General features: G+C 35.8%; 1 protein-coding gene across 1 annotated transcript; it reads right to left on the bottom strand.

The window, feature by feature from the left end:
- Window positions 1-1,728: 1,728 nt before the first annotated feature.
- Window positions 1,729-22,652, bottom strand: LOC127797119 (5-amino-6-(5-phospho-D-ribitylamino)uracil phosphatase, chloroplastic). The gene is made up of 11 exons (XM_052329682.1): window positions 22,486-22,652; window positions 22,290-22,385; window positions 21,977-22,045; window positions 21,527-21,631; window positions 20,284-20,338; window positions 6,766-6,839; window positions 3,717-3,800; window positions 3,475-3,615; window positions 2,771-2,836; window positions 2,362-2,471; window positions 1,729-2,129 (listed from the first exon to the last, which is right to left on the bottom strand). The coding sequence occupies exons 1-11, from the start codon at window positions 22,597-22,599 to the stop codon at window positions 1,961-1,963; spliced, it is 1,083 nt and encodes a 360-aa protein (XP_052185642.1). The 5' UTR covers window positions 22,600-22,652; the 3' UTR covers window positions 1,729-1,960.
- Between the last annotated feature and the right edge of the window lie 1,070 nt (window positions 22,653-23,722).

Here is a 23,722-nt window from a genome sequence, read left to right as displayed (position 1 = left end):
CTCCTTAAAAAGTCAAAAGTCTCAAAATTAAGTTTTATTCATAAAAAATAAATAATTAATTAAATAAGTACGGATAAGGAAATCTCAAACTAATCTCCCTCACTTCTTTAGGCTTTGACGAGGTTGTCTCTAATATAACAATTTTCCCTTCTAACAAATAGAATACATGGGTTGAAAACAATTAAGTTTGGAGAGATTAATTTATAGGTTTTTTTTTTGATTTTCGCATCATCACGAGCATTCGCAGCCACCCTGTCCCTGAGACAACATTGTGGCGATAAATCGAGAGATATGCTCGAACCAGCCAGAGTCTGAAGTGTTGCACGCACTGACGTTTACAAAGACTTAATCTCAGAAGACAGCTTTGCTACCCTCAGGGTTCGAACCCACACTGGTAGCCATCAACCTGACAGGATTTATCCCCATCTTAGGTCTTTCTTTTCATGTGTTGTGTGTGTCGTGTTGTAATTTTTTTTTTCAAATTTTAAAAAATATTATTTTAATTTCTTTTTTTCAAGTGTTATTTTTTATTTTTATTTTAACTATTACACGTATTATCTTTTTCATAAAAATTATTATTATTTATTACTTCTTATATATTATTTTAGATATCGATAATATTTTTATTAAGTTATAACGATGACATCATAACTTCCTTCACTCTTAATTTTTGAATTATGTATTCTATAAATTATTATATTTTAATTTTTATTAGACATCAAACACTTTTAAAGTTAGTTAGACAGACAGTTTTGGCCAACAATCTCACTGAACTTTACTTTTTATTATAGTTCAGTCTATTTTTTTTGGGGTCAAATTTTGTTAATGTATACTAATGTGGTATATATTAATATAAGTTCAAAATTACTTAACCTCAAAATTAACCTAATCTTAATTTTGATATTAATATTACTATATAACATACCAGTTTTTATTAACTGAATTTTTATTAAAAGAATGATTAAATTTTAATAGAAATCGAAGTTTAGTGATTATAATGACAAAAATTAAAATACAATAACTAGTTTGTCACGAAATACAAAATTCAAGAACTAACATTGTAATTTATCCTATTCTTTTCCATCCGACAAAATTCAAAATTAAGTTTCTTTACAAATTTTTATTATATAATGAATAGAATTACTAATTTGTTGTCTGAGATGCTATTACTCTACAAGTTTTAATATTCAGTTTCAACCATTTGAAAAAAAAAATCTGTAACTTCATTCAGATTTAGTGAGAACTATTAAATGAATAAATTAAGAAAAAAATGATATTAATTTAACACGCATATTGAATATGCATGTGTAACGGCGAGAGGGAGGATTTTAATTCAAATGTTGTATCCATGCTTCTTTGAATCCAAAACAAACAATTTAATGATCGAACATAATCATATGTTAGCAACATTCAGTTTTTCTAAACTTATATTGTGAAAGGATGAACAATCTCACGTGAGGGAGCCCGAAACGAGTCACTTCAATGTTCTTTTCAACACAAAAGGGTGCCCCCTCACACTCACATTTACATACACTTAGCCAAACCTAAGAATACCCCCATGCTAAATGTCGACTCATCATCAGGCTATATTAAAACCCTATTATCAACTTCTAAAAGCTATGAACAATTATGAAGGCGTTGTAATGAACATTTCTTGCAGTACTTTGTTCAAGCTATCAACAAATATTAGTAAGGAAACATAACAGTTCACTCCCAGCAGACATCACAGGCAATAAGAAACTGACTTCATATAGCGAGGGTTCATGCACAAATTCTTGGCATTAGGATACACTGAACAATTTTTTATTCATCACTTGTGAATCCAAAAAATAAATGTGAATATGCTAACATGTTTACACTTTGGAAGAAAGGTAAAAAAATAAAATAAAAAGAACAAATCAGAAGATAGTTCGCCGCATAATTACAAGAAAGTATTTTGGGTGGTGGGGTTGGAAATGGATCAGAGGATGGTATCAATAGTAAGCTTCCTTCTGGGCGGAGTTTTCTCTATGATCTGCTTCTGCAAATCCATGAAATTGGAACCCTTGTGAGCGAATAACCTCCGGAGGTTAATCACAGAAAGCTCACTGAAGCTGGCAACCGCAAGATCGGCTTGTCCAAGATCATACCTGCACATTTTTTCAACTTTCTACATCAGCAAACAGTTGTCGAATAGCCAGATTAACAAGAATGAATCTTTGCATTCTGCTTTTTGGTAGATCTGATTTTGGTGTTGGCTCCCTGCACAAATGCCTCCAGAAAACCAGAGACAAAGGAAAGATAGATGGGAAGAAGAGTCGTGATTTTCTTCCAAAATCAGTCAGTACAAGATTATTCTCCAACAGACAAAATAGTACATACGCTGGGTGAGCACCGATCAATGCCACAGCCATCATTGTGCAGTTGTGAGCAGCAGTGACACCCCTAGGATCATCCTCAAACACCACACACTTGGAGGGTTTCCTGTCCAACTGCAAGAAATTAGTTAAAATGTGTCAACAGATGCAGAAAAATAGTATAAGCTTCCTAAAGACAAAAATACAAACTAAATTTTTTGGTATGCTGATGCCCCATATTTTCTGACAGATCCTTTCCAAGAATTTTACCATAACCATTCATATCCCATCTAAAATGAAGTTATCAAGTGCTGATTCATTCCAAGTAAATTGAGTGCTGGAAGACTCAATAAGTATTTTAATTTCTTTTCATTGTCATTTTTAATTATGGACCACAATTTTAGCAGTGTTTACATGACACGTTCTAACATTACCTTTACAGCTGCTGAGAGAAATCTATGAGCTATTGATTCCATGCCATCTTCTTCTGACACAATTGCCTGCAACTCCAGAAAGATGGTCAATTAGGAGAATTAATCTGGAACGCAGACTCTGAGAATAAGAAAGATCTAGATCATAAAGTTGTGTCAACCTGTCCAGACTGTTTAAATATGTGTGAATACTGATATACACACCATGCTTGGGCAAGGGTATAGAATGTATGTTTGGCTTGATCAGGCAACTGATAAGCAAGTTTAGTACTATGTTACTTTGTGTTCAGCATTTTACCTTAAGAATAAAAGAAGAAAATTTGAGAAATATGAATTTTAGATGCCTGTCATTGTCTGTAGACAAAGAAAGACTTCCAACTTCGCCTACAACAACACTAATTTCAGGCCAATGCAACATACAACAATCATTTGATCCAGCACTCAAGCAATTCATGAGGACAATTTAGTATTATCATGAAATCTCCCTAAAATAATATTGCAAATAGAAGTAGGTCGGTGAATGTAGAACTAGGAACTTGCATTGATACTTCTATTCTGACTAATAATGCAATTGATTCTTTCAGATTGGCAGAGAAATACAGTAAAAACTTGATCAACCTTATTTATCAGACTATGCTACTTCCCTAGAGATCAAAGTGTGTGCACATTGAGGTAGGGGAAGTCAATTCCTAAATAAAGTTACTGACACGGAAATACTTCTTCAGCCCCATTCTCTCCAAGGCTTCAACCATATTCCTGCGATCAAGACTTGAAACAACAGCACAAGGTATCCGAGCTGTAGATACTGCATCCAGCCATTCTTCTAGTCCATCCATGGGTTCTGAAAGCTGAAGAAGATGATGAAGAAAACAAAGAAACGAATCAATTTTAATTTTATTTGCAAATATAACAAAGATGACAACCAGAAGAGAAATGGCCATAAACTGACTTTAAGAAGATTGTCATAATATAGTTGTGAAAGCCTCAGCTTCAGTCTATCCAGTTCACTTTCTGCCTTCGCCCAGAGTAAAATCTGAAAGTTTGAATACTTCTATAAGAATATTGGCAAAAGAGGCAGGGATAGATAAACAGTTACTAATCTTGATGAGAAGAATCAAACAACAGCATATTACCTTCCAATACTAAAGTAACTTAGTATATAATTAATAAAGTGGAACTTCAGGTTCACATATGAGTTTCTGCAGTACGTTTGTCCCCTACTAATGCTTCTAACCAATACTATTCATCTTTAACTCCAATTAAAATATGATGGAAGGTATTTCCCATAGAAGAATGACAACAAAAGGCAAGGAATATACTTTTTGCAAGAGCAAGTATGAAAAAGGCCTACCAAACAACTCAACATGCATAATATAGCCCTTGTGGAGGTTCTCAATATACTGGAACACTAGTCATCCCACTGCCCAATTTCTTCCCAAAAAGTCAGTCTTGTAGAGACAATTAAAGAGCAACAAATGCCAAATTTGAAGGACCAAGCAAGTTCTCTTCCTTGTGAAAAGAAAAATTTCTGATGATCCACATCAACAAAGGTATTGAAAGAAAATATGGTCCTATGATCAAAAGAATTTCCAGTAAATTTGATCACAACTGCATGAGACTAAACTGCAACAGCATGGACGGTGAGGAAACAGTGGAAGAGGTTCAAACAGATAGCACCAGAATGGGGTTAAAACAACCAGCTTTTCACCTAATTGTAGCCTACTGTGTCTGGCAATCTGTACAGATGTATATAAAGGGATAGGGTATCTATCTCTCCCCTTTTTTGCCATGGGATTTGCAAGATGAGGAAACAGGCAGCTTTGGGTTGAGAAAATCATGCTACATTGGAGACATTATCGGTAGTTACATTTGCTAGATCAACCGGTTGACTTGAGTTACTTTTCTTTATGTAGAGCAAATAAGAGTGTGAGATAAATATTCAAATCCTTTTACCATTTTCATGCCCAAAGCTACTAAGTAATTGAATAGCAGTTTTTCTTTATATCATGAAAGACATTAGCACCAAGGGTTTCTCATTACCAGAATTTGTACATTCAGATAACACCCAAGGTCCATGAATGAAACTATCAAAACAGAAAGCACTATTTGAAATTAGTTTTTTTTTTTTTTTCTGGGAACTATCTGAAATTAGTCATGAATAAGAGTCTACAAAGTTATCCAAGGATGAAACATGGTTGAAATGGACTTACACAGCACAGAAATTGTACATCTGAGAAGATGTAAACTTGATACAAAGTGATTAGGACCATAAGAACCACAACAGAGTAATAATGAATTAAGGGGAAAAGAAAAGGACACAGGACAACACAGTGAGCTTGAAATTGCTCTAGAACTATGGTTGCTACATTCTCAGGTGATACGGATACTTCAGTGGTTGCCACGCTAGTGTTGATGCTTATTATACTCAGATACTTGTTAGTCATGCCAAGGTAAGTTTCATGTGTTCTATTTTCTATTTTTATATTATTTTATTTTTTAGAACATCTAGGATACATGACAGTCACATGTATCTGTGATGGTTATGTTGTTTGAGTAAAGTTATTGGATAACAAATAAAAACACAAAATTAAGCCTAATTGCAAGTCTAACAAAACTCGTTCCCTTATTTTTGTGTATACATAGAATAATGTTTTTAGTATTATAATGAGATTTAAGGATATCTCATATGTTATATTAGTGGTATTTTTTATATTTTACACACCAATATCACTATTTATTGAATGGTATCTTCATAGTAGATTAGTGATGCTTCTTCTTCTATACTCTTGATCTCCATCATTAGAACTATGACTAAAAATTGAGACTTCAGAGCTCTTTCATACAGCATCCTAGAAAGATTATAAAGAAAAAAATAATGAACTATTTTCATTAAATTTATAATATTAGTTATGCCTACAAAAATGATTTTAACAAGTTGACAAAACATTGCCCGGGCTTTACAAATATTTTTCTAATTTTATATTTTCCTACATGACTACACATTCATCATAACACCTTTATCTTCATTGCACTCATATTTTGCATGTGTTGTGCTTTATTACCCAACATTCTATGCCTACAACAAAGCTGGTTTTATAGACGTCTAATAAAACTTATCCCTCAGATTTACATAGTTTTACAATTACAAAAAATGCAAAATGCACTTCTCCATTTTAACCATTCCACCTTAATTTTATAGATGGCATCATCACTAATCTTCCATATTTTCAAATGATTGATTTAAAATATCTAAACAAAGCTTCTTTTTTTTTGGTGTGATGATTGGATCTTTTCTCACCTACGCCAACCTACCCTATGTATTTGAGGGGGAGGTATGAAACTGAAAGACTTGGTATACATAAGACAAGCAAAAGGTATGGGATGATCATTCACCCCATAAAGCAAATTTGATCCCATTGTCAGATTGATAAATGTGCAAGAAGACAAAACCAATGGGACAGCTAGATCAAGACTCACCATAGCATCATCCACACTTTTATTTTTACTAAAAGTACAATCCATATATTTGGTCTCAGTTGGCCAAACTAAAAATCTCTAGATTCTAAAGTTTTCATATCTCAAGGTTAGTATTCACACTTCCTTTTGTCTTATACCCTAATAAATGTCATTTGCAAATAACATACACCGAGGCAGGATATGTTTTAGTGAATTTATCAATTACTAGAGAAAAAGATAAAGGGTTATTGCAGATCCTTGATATAATCCAATTGCATGCTTATGTGAAAAAAAGGAAAAAAGGAAAAAAGGAAAGAGAAAAACACACCACACCAAGCCTTAATCCCACTAGGTGGTGTTGGCTACATGAATCTTAACTTGCCAAACATCAGTATCTATGACCACAAAAAATAAATGAACAAATAAAAAGAGGAAAAAGAAATATAAAGCAAATAAAAAAATTAAACCCCGCAAGAATTTTCTTTACAAACTAAAATAGAAAGTATGAGCCCAAAGCTTATAATGGTCATGACTTTGCAAACCTTATGCAGAACATGATCAGCACCTGCATAAAGCAAGAGTCTTTGTGAATCACCATCTTCAGGAATTTCCTTTCCTGCATTAGAACTAATAATAACCATAAATTTGAAAAGAAGAGCAAACCTTAGAGCCACCTGGTCTTATGTAACTTTTTAGCATAATTTTATTAATTTACAAGATGATACCAGCTTAAACAACCTTTCTTTCATACGAATACTAAAATGATCTTTATAGCAGGGATACTAATGTGAAAAAGAAAAAAAAGCCAATTACATACTAATAAAAGATTTAAGTCTAATGTCTACAGACAAGTGAAGATATGCAGAGTGTCAGGTCCTTTAATATCTCATTGCAACTAAGTTGCAATTTTCAAAATCAAGGTGCGGAGATAATGAAGATCAAGGTTTTTCCAACATATCAAGAGTGATCGAAAAGCATTTTCTCAATTGGCAAGGGGCATATTTGAAATATTTTAAAAATGTTAGGGAAAAATGTTTTGAAATATTTTTCAAAAACTACCCCCATTCAAATATAAGAAATGCAGGTCAATTTGAAAATAAAAAGGTCATAAAGTAACTAAAATACAAAATTGTTAATTATCTTAAGATTTTTAAAATTTTTCAGGGCTACCAAAAAAAGAGGCATATTTGTAATTTTAAAAAGTTTGTAGGCTAAAAAGGATATAAATGGGTACTTTACATAAATATGAAATAAATTAAATATAATATTAATAGTTATTTTTTACCTTCTTTGAGACATATGCTCTTTTGTACATAGTGATAGTGGTTGTTTGAAGATTTGAAATCTATTCTAATATATAAGCAAATGCCAAATTTGGTGTTATGAAGCCCTATCAAATTTTTATTTCCAAAAATGCCCTTTATATATTTTGCTTAAATAGAGAAAAAAAAACACAAGAAGCAAAGAAGATGTTCCCTGACTTGAACTATGACCTACAAGTCACAGCAAACTCGAGAGCAACCTTAATGTTGCACCAAGAATTATCTTCATTTAAAATTCGTCTAAAAAAATCAAAATTAAACTGCAACTACCAAGCACCACCCCTTGAAGTTGAGCTTCATTTGAAATCTTTGTTTTTTCATTTGCAAGTGCACAACATGGGCAGCCCCTCTAGTATATATATAAAATAATATCGCTTATTCACTACTTCCAGAACCCCCCTCCCCCTCGGGTTTCAGCTGCTTCTCTATCTTCACTCAATCTTCATCGTCTTCACCAAGGTATGTTCTTCTTTCTTTCTATTTCCCTCCATGCCAGATCTGGGTGAATTTCTCTCCCAGGTCTGGCTCACCCAGATCCATGTACAGATTTGGGTTTTGAAACATAGATATGTGATTGAATTCACCACAGATCCAGGGTTCAAGCTCGTATCTAGATTTCAAATCCCACATCTGTCAGGCTCAACCAAAGATCTGGGATTGGTAAGTCTTTCTTCTTCTTTTCATTTCCCTCCATGCCAGATATGGGTGGATTTCTCTCCCAGCTCTGGTTTCTAACCTGGATCTATGTGGGTTCAACCACAGATTTGGGTTTTGAAACACAGATATGTGATCAAACCCACCACAGATCTAGTGTTCAAACTCATATCTAGATTTCGAACCCAAATCTATGTTCAAACCCCAAATCTCATATTTGAGAAATTTTTTGAAGCATACATGTAAGCTTACTTCCTTCTCTAAATATACGTCACATAGGGCGTTTGATGGTGCTCTTATCAGAACAACTCTCTCAGAGGAAAGGGCCTAGGGTTTTGATCGAAGAGCAAAAAAAGACGCTGCCGCCATGAAGAGTGACACCATCTCTGGACATGGAAAACATGGAGCTGCTGGACCTCACTGTGTTCAGATGATGGACCCTTGCAGCCCACATGATTTGTGTTGAAGTTTTGAACAAAGACACGAGAGTAAGATTTTGACAGCTCACGTGGTTTTTGTCGAAACAGAGCATACATATAAGTTTCCTTCCATCTCTCATTCTCTATATATACATTACATAGAGTGCTTCATTTCGTTTCAGTTACTGAAAAAAAAATGCTAGAAAATACAAAAGAAAAATAACAAAAGACAAAATTCCTTGTTGGACTGATCTACGGCTAGTTTTAGAGTTCAAAATTTTATTATGCGTTTTTCCTCAGTTGATCCAACTTTAGAATCCAATTATGAAGGGCTTATGTTTGTGCTCAAGAGGTAGTAGTGCTTGTATACAGATTAAAGTTGTGAAAGTAAATCATATAAATATAGGATCATTGGTCAATATGTGGTAGAATAATGTTTTTTTTTTTTTTCATTGTTCTCTTCCATTTAACAGCCACTATTCCTCTTCTGAAACAAGAACCTGTCATTGTAAGTAACTAATTCATGTGCATCAATCATGGATTCTATAGAACTTCCTTAATTAGTTATGGGCTATTGTTGTTCGTACTTGTAGGAGTATAGAGCCACAATTCCAGTTTAGTGTTCTGATTGGCCTAAGTACAGTTTCTTTTTGGGTGTAATGAATTCTGGTTAGCTTCCATAAGATGCAAGTATATTTCATGATTTTTTAACATTGGAACAAGATTCTAGTGGCTCAAAGGTCATGGTTTACAGTTAAAAAGATAGGTTTGTGGACTTTGAAAAAGATTCTGAATTAAAAGGTGAACAACCGCATCTGTTGTATCAGAATGTGGTCGGGGATATCAATGGTATTTGGTTTTATGATCCAAACAAGCTCCAGGAAGTTGCAAACCTCTTTGGTTGGTATTTTTCTTCTATCTTTCCATCTTTAATATGATAGAATAAATTAATAAGACCAACGAAATGAAAGCGTGAGCGTTTCTCTACTTTATACTGAATATATTACTATGTATTGACTTTTTGTTTACTTTCAATATCCTCAGCGCATATGAAGTGGCACCTCCAATGTCACAATCTTCAAGGTAGCTGAGAATACTAAAAGTCAGAACAGAAAATGAACAAAACGTCAATACATGGTAATATATTTAGTATAATGTAAAGAAACACACTTTTTCATCTCATTATCTTAGTAATTTGCTGTCTTATAAAAGATGTATAGACAGGAATAAAGCCAACTAAAGAGATTTGTGGTTTCCAGATGCTCCAATGAATCATAAAACCATTGATATCTCCTGGAACATTTTGATACAGTAGATAGGGTTGTTCAACTTTTAATTCAAAATCTTCCTCAATGTTCTCTAAAGCATCTATTAACAGTAAATCATGGCTTCACTAGAATCTTGCTCCACTATTAAAAGATCATGAAGTTTACTTGCATCTTATAGCAACTAACCAAAAGTTATTATAACTAAAAAAGAAACTATATTTCACCCATTCAGAACAATAAATTGGAATTGTGGTTCAATATTCCTAAAAATATGAACAACAATAGCACATAATTAGTTAAGTCTCCATAGAATCTGTGATTAATGCACATGAATTAATGATAACAATGACAAGCTCTCACTATAGAAGAAGACGGGTGGTTGATAAATGAATTGAGAACGATGAAAGAAACAGTGGTCTACCACAGATTGATCAATGATCCTACATACATGATTTTATTCCACAACTTTAATTTGCATACAAGCACCAGTACCTCTAGAAACACAAACATTTGCCCTTCAATGTTCTTTTGCCACTGCAACAAAAGTGCAACCAAAGCATCAGAATCAAATCAACTGAGAAAACAACACACAATAAATTTCAAACTCCATAAATTTGCCCTAGATTAGTCCAGCAAGGAATTTTTGGTGTTTTTCTTTTCCTATTTTCTAACATCTTTTAGTAAATGAAACAAAATGGAGGAAAAGAGAGAAGAGAGTAGGTGAAGGGAACCCATTAGGGGAAGACAACATTGAACTCATAGATGGTGACATAAGCAGTGACAAAGAGAATGTTTCCAACACAAGGGTCCATCTTCTGAACCATGTTGAGGTTCAACAGCTCTGTGCCTTCCACATCTAAAGCTGGCATTACTCTTCTTGGCAGAAGCAACATCTTCTTTTGCTCTTTGAATGGATCCCTAAGCCCTTTCCTTTATGCACGCGTGCACGCGCACGAGAGAGAGAGAGAGAGAGAGAGAGAGAGAACTGCCAAGCATTGGGTAATGTATATGTAGAGAACAAGAGATAGAAGGACACTTAAACGTGTGCCTTGTGTTTTGACAAAAAAACAGGTGAGCTGTCAAAACCCTACTCTCTTAGGTCTTTGTTCAAAACTTTTAACAAAAATCATGTGAGCTACATGGGTCCATTGTCTGAAGCACAATGAGGTTCAGCAGATCTGTGCTTTCCACGATCAAAGCTGGCATAATCTTCCCGACAACAACCATTCAAGATTCACAGTGTTGAGGAGCAACATCTAGGTGTCATTCATGGGTTCAACGATACCTTGCTAGGCTTCCATAGCAGCATTATTAACCCTTCAGCCCTTAAACTCATGGGTTCAACGATACCTTGCTAGGCTTCCATAGCAGCATTATTAACCCTTCAGCCCTTAAACTCAACAATACGTGGGTAGGGGGAACATGGGACCCACATGGTTGAGTGAGGCCACTCCCAAGTTCCCAACACTGGTTGCATGGGAGGATAACTCATTGCAAGACCACCTGGGTGTTGTGTACCTAGGGTTTTGATAGGAAATTGGAAGAAATCGAGGGGGAATTAGGCTAAGAGGGAGGGAAATGCAACAAGAAATGGGGAAGGAATACAGAGAGAACAACAAGGAGAGGGCAATTAGAGGGATCGAAAAAGAGAGATCAGAGAGACATTGAGAGAGAATTCATGAGAGGGAAAATGAGAGAATTCAATTATCATTCAAAACATGCCTTCCCATCCTCTAGCTATGGCTTATAAGGAAAGAAAATTACGATTACTGTGTAATGCATGTAAGCTAACTACTACTATATTTACTGTTAAAATTATTAGTATATATTATAATTATTATATGTGTATGTTTTATTTGTAATTAGATTAAACCCATAGGTTTAAGACCCATTATACTTATTATAAATAACAAGTTAAGAGAGACTAGTCTCTTAAGTTTTTTCTCATAATTATTTTCTCACATGGTATCAGTCACTGGTGAGAAAAAACCCTAACCGTCACTACCCAATACCAGAACCCCACTGTCCGACCACTATTGGATAACACCGCCACCACCATTGGGTTTGTCGCCACTAGATCAGCTGACTGCTGAAGACTCATCGCTGCCAGACCACCCAAGCGCCCCACGCGCCGTCGCCGCTTGCTGACTCCATCTCCACATGCCGATGCGTGACAGTGCGTTCGCCGGCCAATATTTTCTGGCTTCTCCAGATCTGATCGTCGGGCCACCCCTCAAGCTACTTTTGATGTCGAAACCCTCGCCATGTTTGATTTTAGTAATGTCGTTTCTGTCGATGCTATTCCTGCTTCGGCACCTGTTGCCCCTGCTACCTCTCAATCCTTTACTATCTCCAATCTTGGGACAACCAATATTACCACTGTCAAGTTGATGGGGTCGGCCAATTATCTCTCATGGGCAGCCTCTGTCAAAATGTGGTTCAAAGGGCAAGGCCAAGCAGATCATCTTACCACAAAGGCTGAAAGTGTGCCAGAAGTGAATCGGGTTAGATGGGAACAAGTTGATGCCCAGTTATGTAGCTCCTATGGCAGTCTATTGATCCTTCCATCATGCAGCTCTTTTGCCCCTTTGAAACTTGTGTTGATGAGTGGAAGGAAGCTGAAGAGTGTTATACAAACGACATCCAACGTTTGTACATTGTGGTTTCTAATATCAAGAATCTCAACCAGGAGTCGTCCATAGAATCTTATCTGGGGCAGGTTCGGGCTCTTATGTAAGAATTTGATGCTCTTCTTCCTCTAACTACGACCCGCCCCGAACAGATTGCTCAACGAGAGAAGTTTTTTATGGTTATTGCTCTCTTCGGTTTGAAACCAGAGTTTAACACCATCAGGCATCAAATCTTAACCAGCTTCGCTACCCCTACCATGAATGACTTTCAAAAGGTTGTTGAATATGACAGGTGCACATGATATGTCATCTTCTTCTCATGTTGTTCCTCTAGTCAAATCTTTAGCTCTCGTGTCTCAAGCTTCCACCGTAAGAGGAAATAGAGGACACAATAATAATTGCTCATGTCCATAGTGTACCTTTTGTAAGAAAATGGGTCATCTTGAGGATAAATGCTAGAAGAAATATGGTTGGCCAACTGCTTCACCTATATCATCTACCAGTGTAGCTCATGTATTTCAAAGCAATCCTAGTCCTGCTCAATCTCCACCAGGTTCGCAATTGATACCTATGTCTGCAGCTGAGTATGATGCCTTTCTAAAGTTCCAGGTCACCCAGCAGTCTCATCCTGGTAATCCCGTTGCTTGTGTTGCTCAAGGCTCATCTGTTAGTCATTGGATTATACATTCTAGTGCCATTGACCATATGTGGTAATGAACTTCTTTTCTCCTCACTTACCTATTCTGATACCTTATTTACTGTTACCCTAGTTGATGGCACCAAAACTGCAGTTAAAGGAATAGGCCAAATCACACCTACCTCGTCTTTCTCATTAAATTATGTTTTATATGTTCTTGATAGTCCTTTTAATTTGATTTCAGTTAGCTAATTTACCAAAACCCTTAACTCTTCTGTTATCTTTACTCCTACCTTCATTTGTGTTTAGGACCAGGGTATGGGGCGGACGATTGGCATCGGGTGTGAATCATAGGGTCACTATCATCTTATTGTGCCTAGTTCGTCGGTAGCTTGCACTAGTGCCGCTTCCCCAGATCTTCTCCATTATTGTCTCGATCATCCTAGCCTCTCCAAACTGAAAAAATTAGTTCCTAGTTTGTCTTCATTGTCCATGTTTAATTGTGAGTCGTGTCAGCATGGTAAACATGCTCGTCATTCTTTTTCTCGTCAAGTCAATAATAGGGCTGAGGCTCCTTTTTCCCTTGTGCACTCTGATGTATGGGGGCCCGGTCGCGTCAATTCTACTCTTGGTTTTTCATATTTCGTTACTTTCATTAATGACTTTTTTCGTTGCACTTGGTTGTTTCTTATGAAGAATCGGTTCGAGTTGTTTTCTATTTTCCAGACATTTACGGCTGAAATAAAAATACATTTTAGAGTTTCTATACGTGTCTTACATAGTGATAATGCCCCTAAGTATTTTTCTTCTCCATTTACTACCTTTATTACTGCTAATGGCATCCTGCATCAATCCTCTTGTCCTTACACACCTTAACAAAATGGTATTGCTGAGCGTAAGAATTGTCATCTTATTGAGACTGCACGAACGCTCCTTTTCCATGCCAATCTTCCCACTAAATTTTGGGGCGTTGCTGTTCTAACTGCATGTTATCTAATCAATCGCATGCCATCTTCAGCGTTACAAGAGCAAATTCCTCATTCCCTTTTGTTCCCTACACAACCACTTTATTCTGTTCCTCTTCGTGTTTTTGGATGTATCTGTTTTGTGTATTCTTTTCACTTGGACAAGATATGCTTGCTGCAAAATCTCTCAAGTGTATCTTCCTAGGCTATTCCCGATTGCAAAAAGGCTATAAGTGTTACTCTCCTGAGCTACATCGCTATTTTTTATCCGTTGATGTCACATTCTTTAAACATCAGTCTTTTTTTTCGATTGCTCAGCCTGATTGACAGAGTCTTCACCAAGTTTTGCCTGTTCCTTTTTCTTTTCTTCCGCTGTCCTTCTCAGGTCCGTCTGTCTCCTCTGTGGCGCCTACCCTACCGTTTTCCGGTCCACCTACCATGGCTCCTCCACTTCTTACATATCATCGTCGTCCTCATCTCGCTACCGGCGCCAGCATTCCTTCAGCCCAGGACTCTCCTGACTCGCTCTCTCAATCTGTGGTCCCTCCTGCCTCGAATCCTGAGCCCGACAATCTCTATGTTGCTCTTCACAAAGGTACACAGTCTACTCGTAATTCCCATCCTATTTATAACTTTTTATGCTATGACCGTTTATCTCCTTCTTATAGCGCCTTTGTTTCGAGTCTTTTCTCTGTTTCTATTCCTAAAACCACAGGTGAAGCTCTGTCCATCCTGGTTGGCGCCAGGCTATGTTAGATGAGATTGACGCCTTAGATTCAAATGGTACTTGGGATTTGGTGTCTTCACCACCAGAAAAGACTCCCGTTGGTTGCTGTTGGGTATTCACTCCCAAAATGGGTCCTGATGGCCAGGTGGAACGTCTTAAGGTCCGTTTGGTTGCCAAAGGCTTTACACAGATATATGGTCTGGATTACAATGATACTTTCTCTCTTGTTGCGAAAATAGTCTCTGTTCGCCTCTTTCTCTCTAGTGGCTGCTATGCATCATTGGCCACTCTATCAGCTTGATATTAAAAATGTCTTTCTTCATAGTGATTTGCAAGAAGAGGTATATATGGAGCAACCACCTGGTTTTGTTGCTCAGGGGGAGTCCAATGTAGTTTGCAAACTCAAGAAGTCTCTCTATGGTTTGAAACAATCTCCACAAGCGTGGTTTGGCAGGTTCAACACTGTGGTTCAAGCCTTTGGTCTCACTCGAAGTGAGGCTGATCATTCGGTTTTCTATCGTCATTCTTCTTCCTTATGCATCTACCTTGTTGTTTATGTAGATGACATTATTATCACAGGGAGTGATCAGGTTAGAATATAGAAGCTAAAAGAACATCTACATCAACACTTTCAGACCAAAGACCTAAGCCGACTTCGGTATTTCTTGGGTATTGAAATTGCTCAATCAGGAGATGATATCTTTATTTCTCAAAGAAAGTATGCACTTGACATCTTAGAAGAAACTGGTATGGTGAATTGCAAACCAATTGACACCCTAATGGATCTGAATGTCCAACTCTTGCCGGGATAGGGGGAGCTTTATTCAGACCCTAGAAGGTATAAGAGACTAATAAGCAAGTTGAACTATCTCACAGTCACTCGTCCTGACATTGCTTTTGGTATAAGTGTAGTTAGCCAGTTCCTCAGTTCTTCATGTGACTTTCACTGGGATGTTGTTATCCGGATTCTAAAATATATCAAAAGAGCGTCAAGTAAAGGGCTACTCTATGAGGATAAGGGACACACAGATATTTGTTGTTATGCAGATATAGATTGGGCAGGATCTCCTTCTGATTGTCGATCAACTTCTGGGTATTGTGTTCTTGTGGGAGGAAATCTGGTTTCTTGAAAAAATAAGAAACATAATGTGGTAGCTATATCTAGTGCAGAGGTAGAGCATCGAGCTATTGCTAATGCAACTTGTGAGCTCAACTGGCTTAAACAACTTCTGCAGGAACTCAAGTTTTGTGAAGTGTCTCCTACGAAGCTTATTTGTGATAATCAGGCTATCTTACACATTGCTTCCAATCTAGTGTTTCATGAGCGGACTAAGCATATTGAAATCGACTGTCGCTTTGCTAGAGAAAAGCTGGTTGAATGTGTTATTGTTACAGAGTTTATTAACTCCAATGATCAACTTGCAAATGTCTTCACCAAGTTTCTAAAGGGTGCTCGAGTGGAATATATTTGTAACAAGCTTGGTGCATATGATATCTATGCTCCAACTTGAGGGGGAGTGTTAGAATTATTAGTATATATTATAATTATTATATGTGTGTGTTTTATTTGTAATTAGATTAAACCCATAGATTTAAAACCTATTATGCTTATTATAAATAATAAGTTAAGAGAGACTAGTCCCTTAGGTTTTTTCTCATAATTATTTTCTCACATTTACTAATCTATCCTTGAGAATCCTTAGGGTCGTGACACTGGGCTACCACCCTTGTGGTACCAAACAGATCTTATTGAGCATTGACGTCTAACATTGAATGTAATTTTGTTTTACTTTTAACAACTGTGACCTTATATGATGGAAGTGCGCATGGATGATAAAAAATGAAGGGATGCAGAAGCTTAAAAAAACAAAGAAAGAACAATGTTGCAATTAGCAAAAGTACGTTGGAAGTCTAAAGTTCATTTGCCTAAGAAAATATCTCAGCATGGCTTAGGCCCAAAAGTGTCAAGTGTAGGTGAGCATGCCACATCTCTACTGATTTTGGTGCAATGGGAACCACCAATTCAACTGGAACAAGTCTTTGAAGAGAAGAAGCATGTCATGAACCCTTTCATTCCCCTTGGTACCCAAAATCCATTCTATTGATCTGAATCATAGAGAAAATGCGTTGCATGGATCATCTATATACTCGTTAAATGTGGCTACATGTGAATCCAATTTCTTGGCAATCCATACCAGTTTATGTAATTAATATAGAAACCTAGCAGTTTGGGAAATGAAGCATGTTTAGTTGTTTCTCAGGTTTTGAGGGGAAAGAAAAAAAATGAATATAATTCCTTATGAAATCCTCATTCAGATAAATAAGACAATATACATAGAATTTACATATAAAAGAAATTTTGTCCAGTTTTCAATTATAATTAATTTTAGAAAAATTAGTAAGTTAATTAAAATTTTTGTACATCTTATTTTAATGAGTTTGGCAATTGTTTGGAGTATTTTATTATGTAACTACTATTTTAGACTTAACATTAAAAAGTAAGGATTTCTTTTATGTCTTAATTTAATTACTTCATTTACTCAATTGAATCCCCACATAGTGGAATAAGGCTTGGTATGTTGTTTATTTACTCAATCAAATATATGATATGTCATCATACTATATTTAAAAAATAAAATGCCCCCCCCCCCCCGCGCTAGGTATAGGTCCTGGCTCTGCCACTGATAACAGGTAGAGTAATTGACCAGAGAGAGAGAGAGAGAGAGAGAGAGAGAGAGAATCAGATGAAGTTGCTAGATTGAGTTTGTGGCTAATGAGTTAATAATAGAACGAAATAGAGAGTGGTTGCAGGGTCAGATTGTCAAAAAAGGCACGAGTTCTATGACACTAAAAGTCTAGGAAGCACCACACTTGCTAGTGACTCTAGGGACACAGACATGAATATGACAGCGTAGGACATGTATTAGACAAGCAATCAGCTTAATTTCTTCATGTTTATTTTATTATGATGACATGCTTGGAATAAGCCTAGAATACGTGTTCAAATAAAATGATGACATGCTTGGAACAAATATCCAAATTATGGACATGCCTGGAATGCCTAAGGGAGAATCATTTTCTCCAAAGTATTTTTTTTTTTTAAACATCTTTATGTGCAAGCTTATTTATGAAATAGAATATTTTACAAGAAAATGAGACCAAAAGGCCAGCAGGTCCTTAGATTTGTTTGTGACCGTTCAGGAGCAGTATAAGATAAAAATCTCACATTTAGTCTCTGCCCTAGTCCTCAGGAAAATATTAATGGCATGTATGTGCCATGTCTGTGGAAGAGAGGGGAGGGGAGGAAAGGGAAGCAAATTTTCATTCTTATTAAACTGAACAAATACATACCTTAATGTTGTTCAGGTAGCATGTTCCAACACCATCTTCAGATTTTTTTTTTTTTTAAGTAACTGAGAAATCTGGTAAGTTTTCTTTTGAAAGCAGTGCCTATTTACTGAAAACGCATATTACTAGGAAATAAGGAAATTACAAAAATGTATCATGTTTACTGTCTATTAAAGAATAAATGAATTTTAGTCATGGTAAAATGTATCAGTAGAATCACAATTCTAAAACATTCATCCATTATGCTTGTGTAATTTAGATGTATTTTAGTGACTTTCAGTTTACAGATTGATCAAACAACTTTTTTAAGGGTAATGAATGCACATTATTTTTAGACAAGGTGCACTGTTTTCAGTTTCAAAACAATTGTATTAATTGATGATAAATGCATCATATCTTGCAATATTTATCAACTAATAAAATTGTTTTGGAATTGAAAACAATGCACCTTGTCTAAAAACAAGGTGCATTTATTGAAGTTTAACCATTGCCCTTTGAATATTGATTATTAACCAGTTTTTAGGGCAATGGTTAGCATTTCCTTTTTTTAATGATATGCTGCTTTAATTTGTCATTTTGATGAAATACAATAGGTTTGTGAATAATATATTGATTGTTATGACATAGACTAACATATTGACTTTTCTTTTCAACAAATATCAATACAAGACAAATAAACATATATAAAAGTACATATTGCTGCCAAGTGCTTATCATGCCATTTTGGAATTTGCAAGTTGACATGCATGTTGCCCTAAATCTGTGGTTGCCAGCTAGCAGTATTAGATGGAGCAGATATAAAATGATAGTTCGCATTGCCAACTCAAAATCAATCCAGGAAAGGTTTTTGGTGATGTGGTAGGATTGGGTTGCTGATGGATAGTATATAATATTCAGAAAACTTTATGTGGGTGAGTATAAGCATGTCTCAGCCCAATAAACAAAATAGGTCTCAAGACAATCCATTACAAAGATCTGAACATTTACTGTCAGGAGTGTCCAGATTCCTTGTTTGGGTGCCATCAAATACATAACTTCAAAGGTTAACAGAGACCAGATTTAAAGAACTGGATGTCATAGCGGAAGGTGTTACTTCTAGTAGTAGTTTTTACCTTTCCAGCAAGTATCAGATTTTGATTTCATTATCTGGAATGAGATAAGTGTGTCAAGTGTAAATATGTGTCATAAGTTTGAATTCTTCCTATTTCATAAACCAATATAGAGCATTCCATGCACAAAAATGGCAGTTATATGCATTTTACATTACACTTATTATATCATAAAATGAATCAGTAGACATGCTATTGGGTGCATAATAAACTAGAGGTAGGACAACACAAGTACTTCAGCTGTTACGAGAGTCTATGATAGAGAATTTTTAAATAGCATACTCATGATTTGTTGGCAGAGTCCAACATTGGCCTTGGAAAACCTCACAACTTAGCAAAACAGGAACTCAAGCACTAAGAGTGAGTACAAAATTCCTCCCCCTCTTCTCTGGTGAATGAAGACCAACCAAAGCCATTGTGCTAGCATGAGTCAGGATTTATTTATTTAGAATCTTTTGAAAGATAAGAAAAGCTTGATTTTGTTTCCTACTCTGATTTTGGATTTCTAGTTTGGTAAGGTTTTGTGAGTATAAAAATAAATACCTTACAAGTGAAAGGTTTATTTGGATTCAAATTATTGATTATTGAATATAGAGTGTTATTGATTCCCCCTCCATGTTTATTTGGATTCAAATTATTGATTGAATGAATATAGAGATTGTTATTGATTCCCCACCACCTCTCTCCCCTTTTCTTTCTTTATTCTTTTCTTCATTTTCTTCTACCTTTTTTACTTCATTGAAAGATGATAGTCAGCATGTTGCACCAGAGCTGGATATTCTATTTGATGAGAAGCTTAGTCATTAGACCAAGAACTAAAAAAGCAATTCAAAAAGAGTCAGCTACTATTGCCTTCTTTAAACACTAATAGTCAAATTGCCACAACTCTTTAACTACTCAAGTTTGAATACCCTTTATAAGCCTCAAAGAAAAAACATCCACAGATGGCAAAATTTATTTATGGGGAATATTGATAATTACCCTCTTCGTAAGCAAGGTCTTTCCAAGCTTTCAACTTCAAGGCCCGAGTATCAGCCTGACACAAGTTATAAACCAATTAAATAGTAAAAGAGAACATGAAATCATAGTTCCAAAAGCACAATAGCTCAGGAAATTATCACAAAAAGAAAAAGAAAGAAATTGAAGCAATCATCATTGTTTTCTCCCATTCCAATCCTTTTTTTTTGTGGGGACAGTAGTATCATATTGATCGGCCATATTACTTATAATATTCCTAATTCATCTTCTAAAAGTGTTATGTGTACTTAATTGATGTTTACTAATCGGACCCAACTTCATTCTTACCCCCATTCACCATCTGTAAATTCATTTTCTGAAAGCCTCATGCGTACTTAATTGATGTTTACTAATTGAACCCAACTTCATTCTTACCCCCGTTCACCATCTGTTACCGTTGTTAGTACTGGGAGTGGGATCTTCCTTTAGTACTGATCCAGATTCATCTGGTCCTCTTTTCCATTTCAAGACTACATAAAAAGTTAAAAAGTAACCCAAGAGGTCCAATAAATCTTTCTAGCAGATGAAATATTCTTACTGTCTGTGCTTCGTATAACAACATCAAGATAAGAAGGAATCTCAGAAAGAATAAATTGATATTTGAGCTTCTTATTCCATGATGGATCTCTTATTCAAATTCACAGTTGTTTGTGAGCTCTAATGTTTTTAGCTTTCAGTAATGTGCCCCATTACTATCTTACAAACTTATTTTGAAACTAGTAAGAATTAACCTAGACATCAAGTTAAAGTGTCTCACAAAAAAATGGGATTCATGAATGTGCAAGTATGTTTCTTGGATAGAACAAAATGGAATTAAACATATCATTTAGCATTCATAGCAAGAAGCAGAATAAGCTCTTCAACAAAGTTGTCAAATAAAAACATGATCTTAATGTTATTTTTTCCATTACTTTTCTAATTTTGACAAATAAAGAGGAGTGATTGATATAAATGTTTACAGAAGCCCTTATTAGATGCAGTGTGTAGGTAACTACTGTAGGAAGTACATGCAACAACCCCAAATTTTGCAAGATTGCAGCCTTCCAATGTCAATCAATTACCATTTTGATAAATAGCTTAACATAAGCAGGGAGTGTTCACCTTATGCTACCAGAAATTCAGTGATAAATTTGATGCTATCATTTGATTTAGCATAACATAAATTCTGAAGAGTCTACTAAAATATAAGTTCAAGTTCAAAATTTACCACCACATTGTCCCAAGAGAAAATAAGACCATATGCTTCATCAGGTTTCATGGCATAGCGGATTCGTTGAAGAAATCCCTCTTGTAGTCGGTCATTCAGAAAATCCTGAATGCGGTAGAAATTAACACCCATAAGTAACTGAGAAAATATTGCAGCGTGATCAACAATATGTACAAGGTTCAATATCAAGGCCACAAAAGAATAACCTTACATTAATCAATTTAAACACAAAAAGTGATCCATGCTTCTAGTTCAACTAAAATTGTAATTAACCGAGTATAATTTGAACAAAAGGCTCCGTGAAAGAAGCCAGGAGTTGGGACAAATTTTGTTTAGGCAATTGTATACGGACGAGTATATATGCATGCATCCTCCCACATAAACATGTGTGTTTGTATTGTTTGTAGGCTGTATGTATGGAAATTACATAATGACAGAATATTTGCTTACCACATCAACTTTGAGAGGTCCATCTGGTCTGAAAGTCTCAAAACCTTCTCCGTATTCAGCTCCAATAGCCTGAAAGATTCTGATCATTTTAGCGCTATACTCTTCAATTGATCAAAATCATTACCCATAACATGAACAGCTTAATTTAAAGCAAGAGAAGCCAGAAAACCCCAGAAACTCCCACTTCACAAACGAGACCGACTTCAAAATAGTACCAAAATTCATGGAAAAGCTCGAATTTATGCCTCCTGGGGAATAGAAAACAAAGACCCTAAATACCAAAGTTAACAACCTGAGAAGAAGATGAAAGTACCTCTTCTATGAAAACCTTGTCGGGTGCGATCGGAAACCCATTACCGGAACCATTTCCATCCGGCCCACGATAGCTCCTTATCCCTAGACGACGATTCTGACGATAATCCACAGAGTTCGAAGGGTTTAATCTCCACTTTCTCAACACTGAAGACAATCGATGAATATAAAGAAGAAAAAGATAAACAGAAGGGTACCGAAAGAACAGACAATCTGAGCTTTGGAGGGAATTTAGCGCCTTGAAACTGATGAGACGAAGAGGGCCTGAGAGGAAGCAGAGAGGAGGAGCTTCTGAAAACAGTGCACTCCATATTTTCGACGAAAAGCTGCAATTAGACGTTCACCTACATGATGAAGATGATGAAGATGGAGTCCCTTTGGGCCTGGGCTTTGTTTAACTGTTATATGGGCCGCTACTGATGGGCTTCAGCAGCCAGATAGATGATAAGTCTATTTTGAGGTGTAAAAGCCTAAAAGTTGATTTTTTAAGGCCCGTTTTGCCAATATATTTTTTTTTTTTTTACAAGTTTTTTTCTTCTTCTTGGGTGGATCTTCTGTTCTTTTGACATTTGATGGTAATGATATTGGCAAGGATCTCTTTCAGAGTTGGTTGAACAAGATGATTGGTAGGTCGCTAAGGTTTCTAAAGGTGTTGGAAAGAAGACATTGGGTGTTGAAGAAAAAAGTTCTTGCCATCGCCGCAATTACCATACTGGAGAAGAAGAGAAGTAGAGAGAGAGCGAGATCTAAATGTGAGGATTTGTCCTACATTTTAAAAAATTTATTAACTGTCATATTGATAAAATAAACTTCACATTCAGGGCAATGAATTGCATACATTTCCATTTTCCAGATAATATACGACGGGCATGTCATGCAATTACTAATTACATAGAGTAAATGGTGTTTTAAGACAAGCCAGCAAGTCCCCAGTTAATAACTAATTAAATTCAACATTATCTATAGCTGCAACTATCAGTTCATTTGTGTGTTTCTGCTGCTGCAGCGTCCAGTGTTCTGCACCCAATAGTGGCGGCGGCAGCTACACAGTAATATCAACTTCAAAATTTAATGTCATGTCAAAGTCTTTGTCTTCTAAACCCTAACTACCAAAGGAATTTAAGAAACTTGTCTAAATCATAAGCGTATGTATCAGTTGTTTTGGTTCTTTCTTTTGGGTTCAATTTATTCTTGTTTATCAAACACCCCAATTCATATCTGTTGCCTGACAATATATATAAGTTTTTGGGTCACCTTCCTAAATTCCTACATTAATTTTAAGTAGCAGTCTTCTTTAAATGCACCAAATTTTGCAGCCATATATATTGCAAAAAATGTGGCGATCCATCCATCAGTTATTTGCCTTGTTGCCTATGATATATAATTATTATCTACCTAGCTATATGCCCAACATTCATCCATTTTAGATATATA

This window comes from Diospyros lotus, chromosome 3 (genome assembly GCF_014633365.1).
Source record: "Diospyros lotus cultivar Yz01 chromosome 3, ASM1463336v1, whole genome shotgun sequence".
NCBI lineage: Eukaryota > Viridiplantae > Streptophyta > Magnoliopsida > Ericales > Ebenaceae > Diospyros > Diospyros lotus.
Note: the sequence above shows the minus strand (reverse complement) of the source record. Positions and strands in the feature narration are given on the sequence as shown.

Excerpts from the sequence above, each read along its gene's own strand:
- LOC127797119 (XM_052329682.1), bottom strand. The coding sequence starts at position 22,599 with ATGGAGTGCACTGTTTTCAGAAGCTCCTCCTCTCTGCTTCCTCTCAGG. Across the intron at positions 2,472-2,770 it reads TTCTCTCAGCAGCTGTAAAG|TTGGACAGGAAACCCTCCAA; the intron begins GTAATGTTAGAA and ends AATTTCTTGCAG. Across the intron at positions 2,130-2,361 it reads TTGATCGGTGCTCACCCAGC|GTATGATCTTGGACAAGCCG; the intron begins GTATGTACTATT and ends AAAAATGTGCAG.